The 11695-nt window shown below is 37.5% G+C and overlaps 1 protein-coding gene across 1 annotated transcript in view; it reads right to left on the minus strand.

Moving 5' to 3' along the window:
- SPATA7 (spermatogenesis associated 7) overlaps window positions 1–11695 on the minus strand; it is a 59621-nt gene that overhangs the window by 15548 nt on the left and 32378 nt on the right. The window contains 3 exon segments of the mRNA XM_017863235.1: window positions 1928–1958; window positions 1960–2022; window positions 2024–2057. Of these exon segments, the coding sequence (XP_017718724.1) occupies window positions 1928–1958; window positions 1960–2022; window positions 2024–2057 (128 nt within the window).

Here is an 11695-nt window from a genome sequence, read left to right on the forward strand (position 1 = left end):
AAGAAAATGTGGCACATATACACCATGGAATACTATGCAGCCATAAAAAAGGATGAGTTTGTGTCCTTTGTAGGGACATGGATGCAGCTGGAAACCATCATTCTTAGCAAACTATCGCAAGAACAGAGAACCAAACACCACATGTTCTCACTCATAGGTGGGAACCGAACAGTGAGATCACTTGGACTTGGGAACGGGAACATCACACACCGGGGCCTATTATGGGCAGGTGGGGGGAGGGATTGCATTGGGAGTTAAAACTGATGTAAATGACGAGTTGATGGGTGCTGACGAGTTGATGGGTGCAGCACACCAACATGGCACAAGTATACATATGTAACAAACCTGCACGTTATGCACATGTACCCTAGAACTTAAAGTATAATAATAAAAAAAAAAATGCTTACACTAGCAAAGAAGTAAGGCTGAGAATTAGTAACCTAAATAAAATTAGAGATAGTACAGCAAAGTAAACCCAGAGAAAGTCAAAGAGGGAAATAAAGAAAAAGGCAGATATTAACAAAACAGAAAACAAATACAATAGAAAAGATTAACACAATAAAAAATTGTCCTTTAAAAAAATTGACTCAATCTCTGATGAGAATGACGAAGAAGAATGAAGGTACAAATAAACTACCTTAGGAATAACAAGAGGAAATAATACATATTCAGGAGAGATTAAGAGACTAGTATGAACAATTCTCTGCCAAAAATTTACATAAAATGAACAACTTCCTACATAAATCTAACACTGAATTTATTCTATAATGACCTAAAAAATGAATCAGTAGTCAAAAATTTTCTCATTAAAAAAACACTTTAGGCCCAGACAATTTTAATGTTGAGTTCCATCGAATTTAAGGAACAAATAAACCCAAATGTACACAAGCTAGTCTAGAGTACAGAAAAAGAAACAGTGCCCAGTATATTTTATGAGGTTAGCATAACCAGACACAAGGAGTAGAAAAAATGAAAATGACAGGCCAGTATCAATAACGGATAGATGCCAAATTTCTAAACAAAATGTTAGTAACTAAATCTAGCAATGAATAAAAAAGGTAATGTACCAGGACAACAGGAATGCAAAGTTGGTTTAACATTGAAGTCAATTGTTGTAATTCATTACACTAACAGATTAAAAGAGGCTCAGCACAGTGCCTCATGCTTGTAATCCCAGCACTTTTTGGGAGGCCAAGGTGGGTGAATCACTGGAGGTCAGGAGTTTGAGACCAACCTGGCCAACATGGTGAGACCCTATCTCTACTAAAAATAAAAACATTAGCTGGAAGTCGTGGTGGGTGCCTGTAATTCCAGCTACTCAGGAGGCTGAAGCAGGAGAATTGTTTCAACCCAGGAAGTGGAGGTTGTAGTGAGCCAAGATTATGCTACTGCACTCCAGCCTGGGTAACAGAATGAGACTGTATCAGAAAACAAACAAACAAACAAAACAAAACAAAAAAACCACAGATTAAAAAGAGAAAAATTATATCATAATATCATCATTCCAAGAGATGCAAAAAAGCATCTCATAAAATTAATATCCATTCAGCAGAAAGGGGAAAAAAAAACTTCACAAACTAGGAATAGAACTTACTTAACCAGATGTTTGAAGGTATCACAAAAAACCTGTAACTGGAGTCTGCAAACTATAACCTTCAGGCCAAATCTGACCCAGTGTCTTCAGTTAATAAAGTTTCAGCAGAACACAGTTATGCCCATTTATTTATGTACTGTCTATGTCCGCCTTCCAATGGCAGAGTAGTTGTGACAGAAACTGTATGGCCTGAAAAGCCTTTTAAAATATTAACTATCTGGATCGTCACAGGAAAAATTTGCTGACCCTAAACTATAGTAAACAAAGTCAGATTGTACCACTAATGAAGTACCATAGAAACATTTGCTTTGAAAAAATAAAATACTATCTTACCTTTTGTAAGGTGTTAAAAGTGACTTGGAATTATTTTAGAATTGGCTCGCATGGCAGTTTTAGTTAATTTGAACTCTTTTCACATCGTGCTAATTCCTTTTGAGTTTCTCTCTTCGTTGTTGGTCTGCATCTAAAAGGGAAAACAAATCTTTCAAAATATGGAACAAAATAGAAAATTGTTTTTTTGGTCTTGTTCGAGTAATAAATGGAACATTTTCTTGTTAAAATGTTATGATATGCAAATAAAATCCATATACTTTCCTATATAAAGAGTTACACATTTTAAAATTATTTATTTCACATGTGCCTCTAGATATTAACTAACACATTTAATTTATAGAAATTCTAAATGGATTAACTATTTAAATAACACAAACAACGTAGTGAGATTTGTGTAGTTACCAAAAGAGAAAAAAAAAAAAAGAATGCCAACAAGATATGACAAACTGGCCAAGCCTAAGGGCATAAGAAAGCAATTCTTAGCAGTTATTCACAAAGATATGAACGTTACAAATGCTTAACCATGTTATTTGTGACTATGTAATCACCAAAGACATAAGTTTGTACGAGTCTACAGACTTATTCTCCAAATGAAATATTATTAATACCATCATATTCCATTAAAGTATTAAATTTATATGACTTCAAAAGGTGGCGTTACATTTTAAAAACATTAGTGTGATCAGGGCAACTGACTTCTATTTCTCTTAACTGCTATTCATTTGGAAATACAAACAAAAAAGTGCTTTCACACTTTAGTGTGCTTTATGTCAGGCACTGACTAGTTATCAAAGACTAATCATTATACAAAGATTAAAAATAATGAAATGAAAGCTAGCCAAATTTCAGAATTAAGTAGAAGGTTGACTATCAGTAAAACGACTTGTCTTTTCATACAAAATTAAAAATCTATTGGAATTGATTCCAATTTAGTGGACAAGATAGTATCAAGTCTAAAATCACTTTTATTTGAATCAGAATTTATAAAATGTCTACAAGCTTAAAAAACTAAGGTAATTTATATGTACATATAGCTTTAGCTATAATTGTTAAACAAGATTATAAGCATGTTAAAGTAAATAGGTCTATTTGTCATTTAAAATGACTGAAATATTACTTTAAGGCTATTCTATCCTCGAATACTTGCTTAATGAATGTATTAGCTAAATTACAGCAAATGATAATGCTTGTGGAGTGAATTAAATACCTTCTCAGTTGGATCTGTTATCTTACTCATAGGTAAAATAGGTGAGTAAAAAAAGAAAAGAGTCCTCAGACACTAACATTAGAAAAATGTTCTTTTGTATTGTCAAGTCTACCTATTCATTTATAAGTAAAACTTTCTCACACCATCTATAAAAATCAACTCCAAATGAATCACATTCCTAATTTAAGAGCTGAAACTATAAAATTCTTAAATTAGACAATCAAAATTAAAAATGCTGGCTGGGCCCAGTGGCTCATGCCTGTAATCCCAGCACTTTGGGAGGCTGAGGTGGGCAGATCACTTGAGGTCAGGAGTTCAAAACCAACCTGGCCAACACGGTAAAACCTCCTCTCTACTGAAAAAAGAAAAAAAATACCAAAATTAGCCGGACATGATAGTGTGCACCTCCAGTCCCAGCTACTTAGGAGGCTGAGGCAGGAGAATTGCTTGAATCCAGGAGGTGGAGGTTTCAGTGAACTGAGATCGAGCCACTACACTCCAGCCTGGGTGAGAAGAGTGAGATTCTGTCTCAAAAGAAAAAAAATTAAAAACATTTACACTTTTTCAAAAGCCACACGTGAGAAAAAAGCAAGTCACATATGGGGAAAATATATTTTCAAATCATGTATCTAATAAAGAACTTGTATTTAGAATACAAAAATAACTTACAAACCAATAATAATAAGAAAACCCAATTTAAAAATAGGCAAAAGATTTAAATAGGTATTTCACCAAAGATATATAAATGGCCCATATGCACACAAAAGAAAATGCTCTACATCATTAGTTATGAAAGAAATACAAATTAAAACCACAATGAGATACCACTTCAATCTCACTATAATAGCTATAGTTAAAGAGGGTCAATAATAAGTGTTAGCAAGGATATACAGAAACTGAAACCCTAATATATTGGAGGTAGAATGCAAATTGGTACAGCCACTTTAGAAAAGTTTGACAGTTTCTTAAAAAGTTAAACATAATATTACAATATGACCCAGCAATTCCACTCCCAGGTATATGCCCAAGAGAAATGAAAACATGTCCACACAAAAGACTTGTATATGGATGTGTGTAACAGCACTATTCATAATCGCCAGAAAAATACAAGCAATACAAATGTTCATCAATTGATTGACAGACAAAATATGGCATTATTCATGTAACAATTCTATTTTGCAATGAAAAGAAATGAAGTACTGATACAGGCTACAACATGGACAAATCTCTGAAAACCATTATGCAAAATGAAAAGACTAATGCAAAAGGCCATATAAATAATTCCATTTATGTGAAAGGTTCAGAAAAGGCAGATCTGTAGAGAAACAAAGTAGGATACAACTAATATGGTTGTATAGATGCAGCTGGGAAATGCCTCTCCCACCAAGATGAACTAAAATATTGAGTAAACCATCCCACTGAACAGAACTTTTGAAAGGAAATGCTGCAAATTGATAGAGAGTTGACACAGAGATCACAGTGAAGAGGGAGGAAGCTGGGAAACCTGCACACAGTCGCTGAGAGCCAGAACTAGCTCCTGGTTCTAAGGAAGGGGTAAGTAAAGGAACTCTGGGATCCTAGCTACAAGAGATCCCACGACCCCCATAGTCATCTGAATTGGAGGGGGAACTGTCTGGAGATCAGCAGAGGCAGTGCTCGAACCCGAACGGAGCCCAGGATTCCTGACGCACAGTGCAGTTGTGGCAAAAGGCGACCATAGGCACCCATCCACCAATGCCCTCTATTTTGCTCTGAGTGACTATAGCTCCTGCTGTCTGCCAGACCAAGAGAAAGCAAAGGTTGCCTTTCCTGGGAGACTGGGTCCATCTGAACTACATGCCCCCATTGCTTACTAGCCCTTCCCACGACCACTGCCTGGTTGCTGCCACAACAGGGTGCCCATAGCACAGCCTTCACTGCCCTACGTGATTGTTTTACTGGTGGTCTGGGAACAGGTTAGCTCCCCTGCACAGCTGTTGCTTCACCCTGAGGGGCTAGAGAACAAAATCATGGGCTGGCCCAGTCCCAATTCCCCAGGATTCAACTATACCACCCAGGGGTATAAAGCTGAGATCTGTGACCTGAGCTTGAGCAGAGCCGGAGCCCTCATGCTTAGAACACTGAGAAAAACATGGCGCAGGTTCATCATGTGATGGCATGGGAGTTGGGCATCCCCCACTCCAGAAGATGGATCTGGCAAGGGTGTGGTCTGTTAGCCAGCTACAGCCTCTTCCTCAGGGAGTCCTATGGTAGAGAACAACTGGAACAGCCCAATGATCTGGGTGCAGAAGTCTTGGGACAAGCCTAGCTGGTCAGGCTTGCTCCTCCTAGGGCAGATGCTGGAATGCTGGAAAGAGACCCACCAGGTCAAGGGACCATGAGCTAGGCAGGCCCCACAGCCAACTGCTGGGCTAAAAAGCTCAAGCTGTGTGTGCCACACAAGCTGCATATCTGTGGTACCACTGCTATGCCTGGGGATCCCCCACCTTTGACCCACTCCATCACAAAACCACAACAGACAAATCCCCAAACACACTCTGACTCTGCCGAACTCAGAGGACCAATGAGTGTGCAGAAAGTTGTGGGTCCCCTGGTGACCTAACCTTCAGCTTGAACTGCCCCTAAGTGAGGAGGGAGTGCAGCTCGCCAAAGCCCCTGCTGGGGCTAATGAAATGCAGGTATGGCTCCAGTAATTGTAGGGGGCTCCACCAAGGCCTGAGAACAGACCTGGTGAGGGAGTCATCTTTCACTGCCCATCTTCCCTCTCCAGAACACTGCTGCTTACACACTGAAATGCAAACAGGTACATGGCTGAGAGACTATGTGTTGGTCCTTACTTTTAAGTACCATCTACTGGATCACAGCCTGAATTACAACACCAAACAAAAATAAATTTCTTCAACACATAATGCCTGTGAAACCCAATGCAGGAAACTAAGGAACCCATACAGAGCCTTAGCTTTCTGAAATCACCCAGAAATGAAGCCAATCAACTACACACTACATACATCACAGTCAAACTCTCAAGGGAAAAAAAAGAATATAGAAACAAAAAGCCCTAACCAAATGAGAGTGAATTCAATAAAAAGAAAGAAAAGAAAGAAATACCAGCCCCCTCAGATGAGAAGGTATTAGCCCAAGAACTCCAGCAATTCAAAAATCAAAAGTCAAGAGTGTTTCCTTACCTCCAAAAGATCACACTGGTTCTCCAGCAGTGAATCCTAGCCAGATTGAAATGTCTGAAATAACAGACATAATTTCAGAATCTAGATGGTAAGGAAGCTCAACAAGATCCAAAAGAAAATTGAAATCCAATCCAAGGAAGCAAGAAAAATGATCCAAGAAATGAAAGACAACATAGCCATATTAAGAAAGAACCAAAATGAATTTCTGGAATTGAAAAATTCACTACAGAAATTTCACACTACAATTGAAAGCCTTATTAACAGACTAGACCAAGCTGATGAAGGAATTTCAGAGTGTGAAGACCAGTCCTTTGAATCAACTCACTCAGAAATTTAAAAAAAAAAAGAATTTAAAAAATGAAGAAAGGCTCTAAAAAATACAGACCAAACCTATGACTCACTGACATGCCTGAGAGAGGAGAGAATAAGCAACTTGGAAAACATATTAGAGGATATAATCCATGAAAATTTCCCCAATCTTGTTAGAGATGTCAACATACAAATTCAAGAAATTCAGAGAACCCTTGTGAAATACTAAATGACCATCCCCAAGACACAGAGTCACCAGACTTTCTAAGGTTAACGTGAAAAAAAAATCTTAAAGACAGCTAGAGAAAAAGGAACACCAATAACAGGCTAACAATGGACTCAGCAGAAATGTTACAAGCCAGAATAATTTGGTGACCTATTTCTAACCTTCTTAAAGAAAAAAAAATGCCAGCCCCAAATTTTATATTCTGACAAACTAAGCTTCCAAAACAAAGAAGAAAGTCTTTCCTGACAAGCAAAAGCTAAAGGAATCTGGTATACCTAGACCTAGCGTGTTAGGCTGTTCTTGAATTGCTATTAGAAATACCCAAGACTGGGTAATTTATAAGGAAAGAGGTTTAATTGGCTCATTATTCTGCAGGCTGTACAGGCAGCATAATGCCAGCATCTGCTTCAGAGGAGGCCACATGAAGCTTCTGCTCGTGGCGGAAGGCAAAAAGGGAATGTGCATTTCATATGGCAAGAATGAGAGGGGAAGGCAGTAGGGGCATACACTTTTAAACAACCAGATCTTGCAAGAACCCACTCACTATCATAAGGACAGCATCAAGGGGGTGGTGCTAAACCATTCATGAGAAATCCACAGACATGATCCAATCACCTCCCAATAGGGGCCAATCCCAACACTAGGAGTTACATTTCAATGTGACATTTGGGTGGGGACAAATACCCAAACTACATCACCGAACCTACAAGAAATGCTCAAGGAAGTTCTAAACATGCACACATAAGAATGATACTTACTACCATAAAAGAACACATAAATACAGAGGTTCACAGATCCTATAAAGCAATTACACAATCAAGACTACAAAGCAACCAGCAAACACCACCATGACAGGTTCAAACCTCACACATCAATAGTAACCTTGAATGTAAGTGGTCTAAATGTACCCATTTAAAAGGCACAAGGTGGCAAGAACCACTTTCTATTTATTTTTATTTATTTAAAAAATAAAATAATTTTTTATTTAAAAAAGAAAAAAACAAGACCCAACCTTCTATTATCTTCAAGAGGCCCATCACACATGTAATGACACCTACAGGCTTGAAGTAAAGTGATGAAGAAAACCTATCATGCAAACAGTAAATAGAAGAGCAGGGGTTGCTATTCTTGTATCAGATAAAACAGACTTTAAACCAACAGCAATAAGGACAAATATGGGCATTACACAATGAGGAAGAGTTCAATTCAACAAGACTTACCTATGCTAGATATATTTGCACCCAACACTGGAGCACCCAGATTCATACAACAAGTACTTCTAGACCTATGAAAAGATTTAGACAGCCACACATTAATAGTGGGGGACTTCAACATCCCACTAGCAGTGTTAGATAGACCCTCAAGGCAGAAAACTGACAAAGAAATTCTGGATTTAAATTTGACACTTGACCAATTGGACCTAATAGATATCTACAGAAGAATACTCCACCCAACAACCACAGAATAAACATTCTTCTCATCTGCATGTGGAACATACTCTAAGATCAACCACATGCTTGACGATAAAGCAAGTTTCAATAAATTTTTAAAAACTGAAACAACGCCAAGCATATTTTTGGATCCCAGTGGAAAAAAAGGTAGAAATCAATACCAAGAGGATTCCTCAAAACCACATAATTTTACATGGAAATTAAACCAACTTGCTCCTGAATGACTTTTGGGTAAACAACACAAGGTGAAATTTAAAGCAAAACAAAACAAAATAAAAAACTCCTCGAAATAAATAAAAACAGAAACACAACATACCAAAATTCCTGAGATGCAGCAAAAGCAGTGTTAAGAGGCAAGTTTACAGTGCTAAATGCCTACATCAAGAAGATAGAAAGATCTCAAGTTAACAATCTAACATTGCAACTAGAGGAAGCAGAATAACAAGAACTAATTCCAAAGCTAGTAGTAGAAAAGAATTATCTAAAAGCAGAAATACTTGAAATTGAGATTCCAAAATCCATATAAATGTTCAATGAAACGAAAAGTTGGTTTTTTGAAAGGATAAACAAGATCAATAGACTGTTAGTGAGATTAACAAAGAAAAAATAGAAAATCCAAATAAGCACAACCAGATATGACAAAGGCAATGTTACAACAGATCCTACAGAAATAAAAAAGATCCTTAGAGACTATTAAGAACACTTCTACGCATGGAAACTAGGAAATTTAGAGGAAATGGATAAATTTCTGGAAACATACAATTTCCCAATATTGAATCAGGAAGAAATTGAAACCCTGAAGAGACCAATACTGAGTTCCAAAATCGAACCAGTAATTAAAAAAAACCTACCAACCATAAAAAGCCTTGGACCAGATAGATTCACAGCCAAATTCTACCAGATATACCAATAGCTGGTATTAGTCCTACTGAAACTATTCCAAAAAATTGAGGAAGGACTCTTCCCTAACTCATTCTATGAAACCCAATCTATGAAACCGGCATAATGATAACACCAAAATCTGGCAAAGACACATCAAAACCAAAAGCTATAGACCAATATCCCTGATGAACATAGACACAAAAATGCTCAACAAATAGTAGCAAACCAAATCCAATAGCACATCAAAAAGTTAATAAACCACAATCAAGTAGGCTTCATTCCCGGAATGAAAGGCTGGTTCAACATATGCAAATCAATAAATGTGATTCACCATATAAACAGAATTAAAACAAAACCTTATGATCATCTCAACAGATGTAGCAAAACCTTTAAAAAAAAAATCTAGCAATCCTTCATGATTTAAAAAAAAAAAAAAACCCAACAAATTAGACATCGAAAGAACATACCTCAAAATAATAAGAGCCATCTATGACAAGCCCACAGCCAACATCATACTGAATGGGCAAAAGCTGGAAGCATTCCTCTTTTGAACTGGAACAGCATAAGGATGTCCACTATCACCACTCTTATTCAACATACTACTGGAGTCCTAGCCAGAGCAATTAGGCAAGAGAAAGAAATAAAATGCATCCAAATTGGAAAAGTAGTAGTCAAATTATCTCTTTCCTGATATGAATCTATAAATAGAAAACCCTAAAGATGCTGCCAAAAGGCTTCTTGAACTAATAAACAATTCCAGTAAAGTTTTAGGATACCAAATCAATGTGCAAAAATCAGTAGCATTTCTATACACCAATGACATTCAAGCTGAGAGCCAAATGAAGAACACAATCTCATTTACAATAGCTACACACACACACAAAATAAAATACCTAGGAAAATATCTAAGGAGGTGAAAGATATCTAAAAGAACTACAAAATACTGCTGAAAGAAATCAGAGGTGACACACACAAATGGAAAAACATTCCATGTTCATGGATTGGAAGAGTCAATATCATTAAAATGTCCATACTGCCTAAAGCAATCTAGAGATTCAATACTATTCCTATCAAACTACTAACATCATTTTTCACAGAAATTGAAAATACTATTCTTTTTTTTTTTTTTGAGACGGAGTCTGGCGCTCTGTCACCCAGGCTGGAGTGCAGTGGCCCGATCTCAGCTCACTGCAAGCTCCGCCTCCCAGGTTTACGCCATTCTCCTGCCTCAGCCTCCCGCGTAGCTGGGACTACAGGCGCCCGCCACCTCGCCCGGCTAGTGTTTTGTATTTTTTAGTAGAGACGGGGTTTCACCATGTTAGCCAGGATGGTCTAGATCTCCTGACCTCGTGATCCGCCCGTCTCGGCCTCCCAAAGTGCTGGGATTACAGGCTTGAGCCACCACACCCGGCCGAAAATACTATTCTAAAATTTATATGGAACCAAAAAAGAGCAGTCCTAAGCAAAAAGAACAAAACTGGAGGCATCACATTATCCGACTTCAAACTATACTAGAAGGCTACAGTAACCAAAACAGCATGGTACTGGTATAAAAACAGATACATAGACCAATGGAACAGACAGAGAACTCAGAAATAAAGCTGCACACATAACTGATCTTCAACAAAGTCTACAAAAATAAGCAATGGAGAAAAGACTCCTTATTCAATAAATGGTGCCAGGATAGGTTGCTAAATCATATTCTGAAGAATGAAACTAGACCCCTACCTATCACCATATATTAAAATTAACTCAAGATGGATTAAAGATTTAAATGTAAGACCTAAAACTATAAAAGTCCTATAAGAAAACCTAGGATATACTCTGCTGGACATTGGCCTTAGGAAAGAATCTGTGACCAAGTCCTCAAAAGCAATTGCAACAAAAACAAAAATTGACAAGTGAGACCTAATTAAATTAAAGAGCTTGTGCAAGGCAAAAGAAACTATCAACATAGTAAACAGACAACCAACAGAATGGGGGAATATATTTGTAAACTATGCATCTGACAAAAAACTAATATCAAGAATTGTGATGGCTAATACTGAATGTCAACTTGATTGGATTGAAGGATGCAAAGCATTGATACTGGGTGTATCTGTGAGGGTGTTGCCAAAGGATATTAACATTTGAGTCAGTGGGCTGGGGAAGGTAGACCCACCCTTAATCTGGGTGGGCACCATCTAATCAGCTGACATTGAATATAAAGCAGGCAGAAAAATGTAACGGACTGAGGCTGACCTAGCCTCCCAGCCTACATCTTCCTCCTATCCTGGAGTCTTCCTGCCCTCGAACATCGGACTCCAAATTCTTCAGTTTTGGAACTTGGACTAGCTCTCCTTGCTCCTCAGCCTGCAGAACGCCTATTATGGGACCTTGTGATCATGTAAGTTAATACTTAATAAACTCCCCTTTATATATATATATGTATTCCATTAGTTCTGTCCCTCTAGAGAACCCTAATACAAGAATCTATGAAGAACTAAAAAAAAAAAAAAAAAAAAAAAA

This window comes from Rhinopithecus bieti, unplaced genomic scaffold, assembly GCF_001698545.2.
Source record: "Rhinopithecus bieti isolate Rb0 unplaced genomic scaffold, ASM169854v2 scaffold_64915, whole genome shotgun sequence".
NCBI lineage: Eukaryota > Metazoa > Chordata > Mammalia > Primates > Cercopithecidae > Rhinopithecus > Rhinopithecus bieti.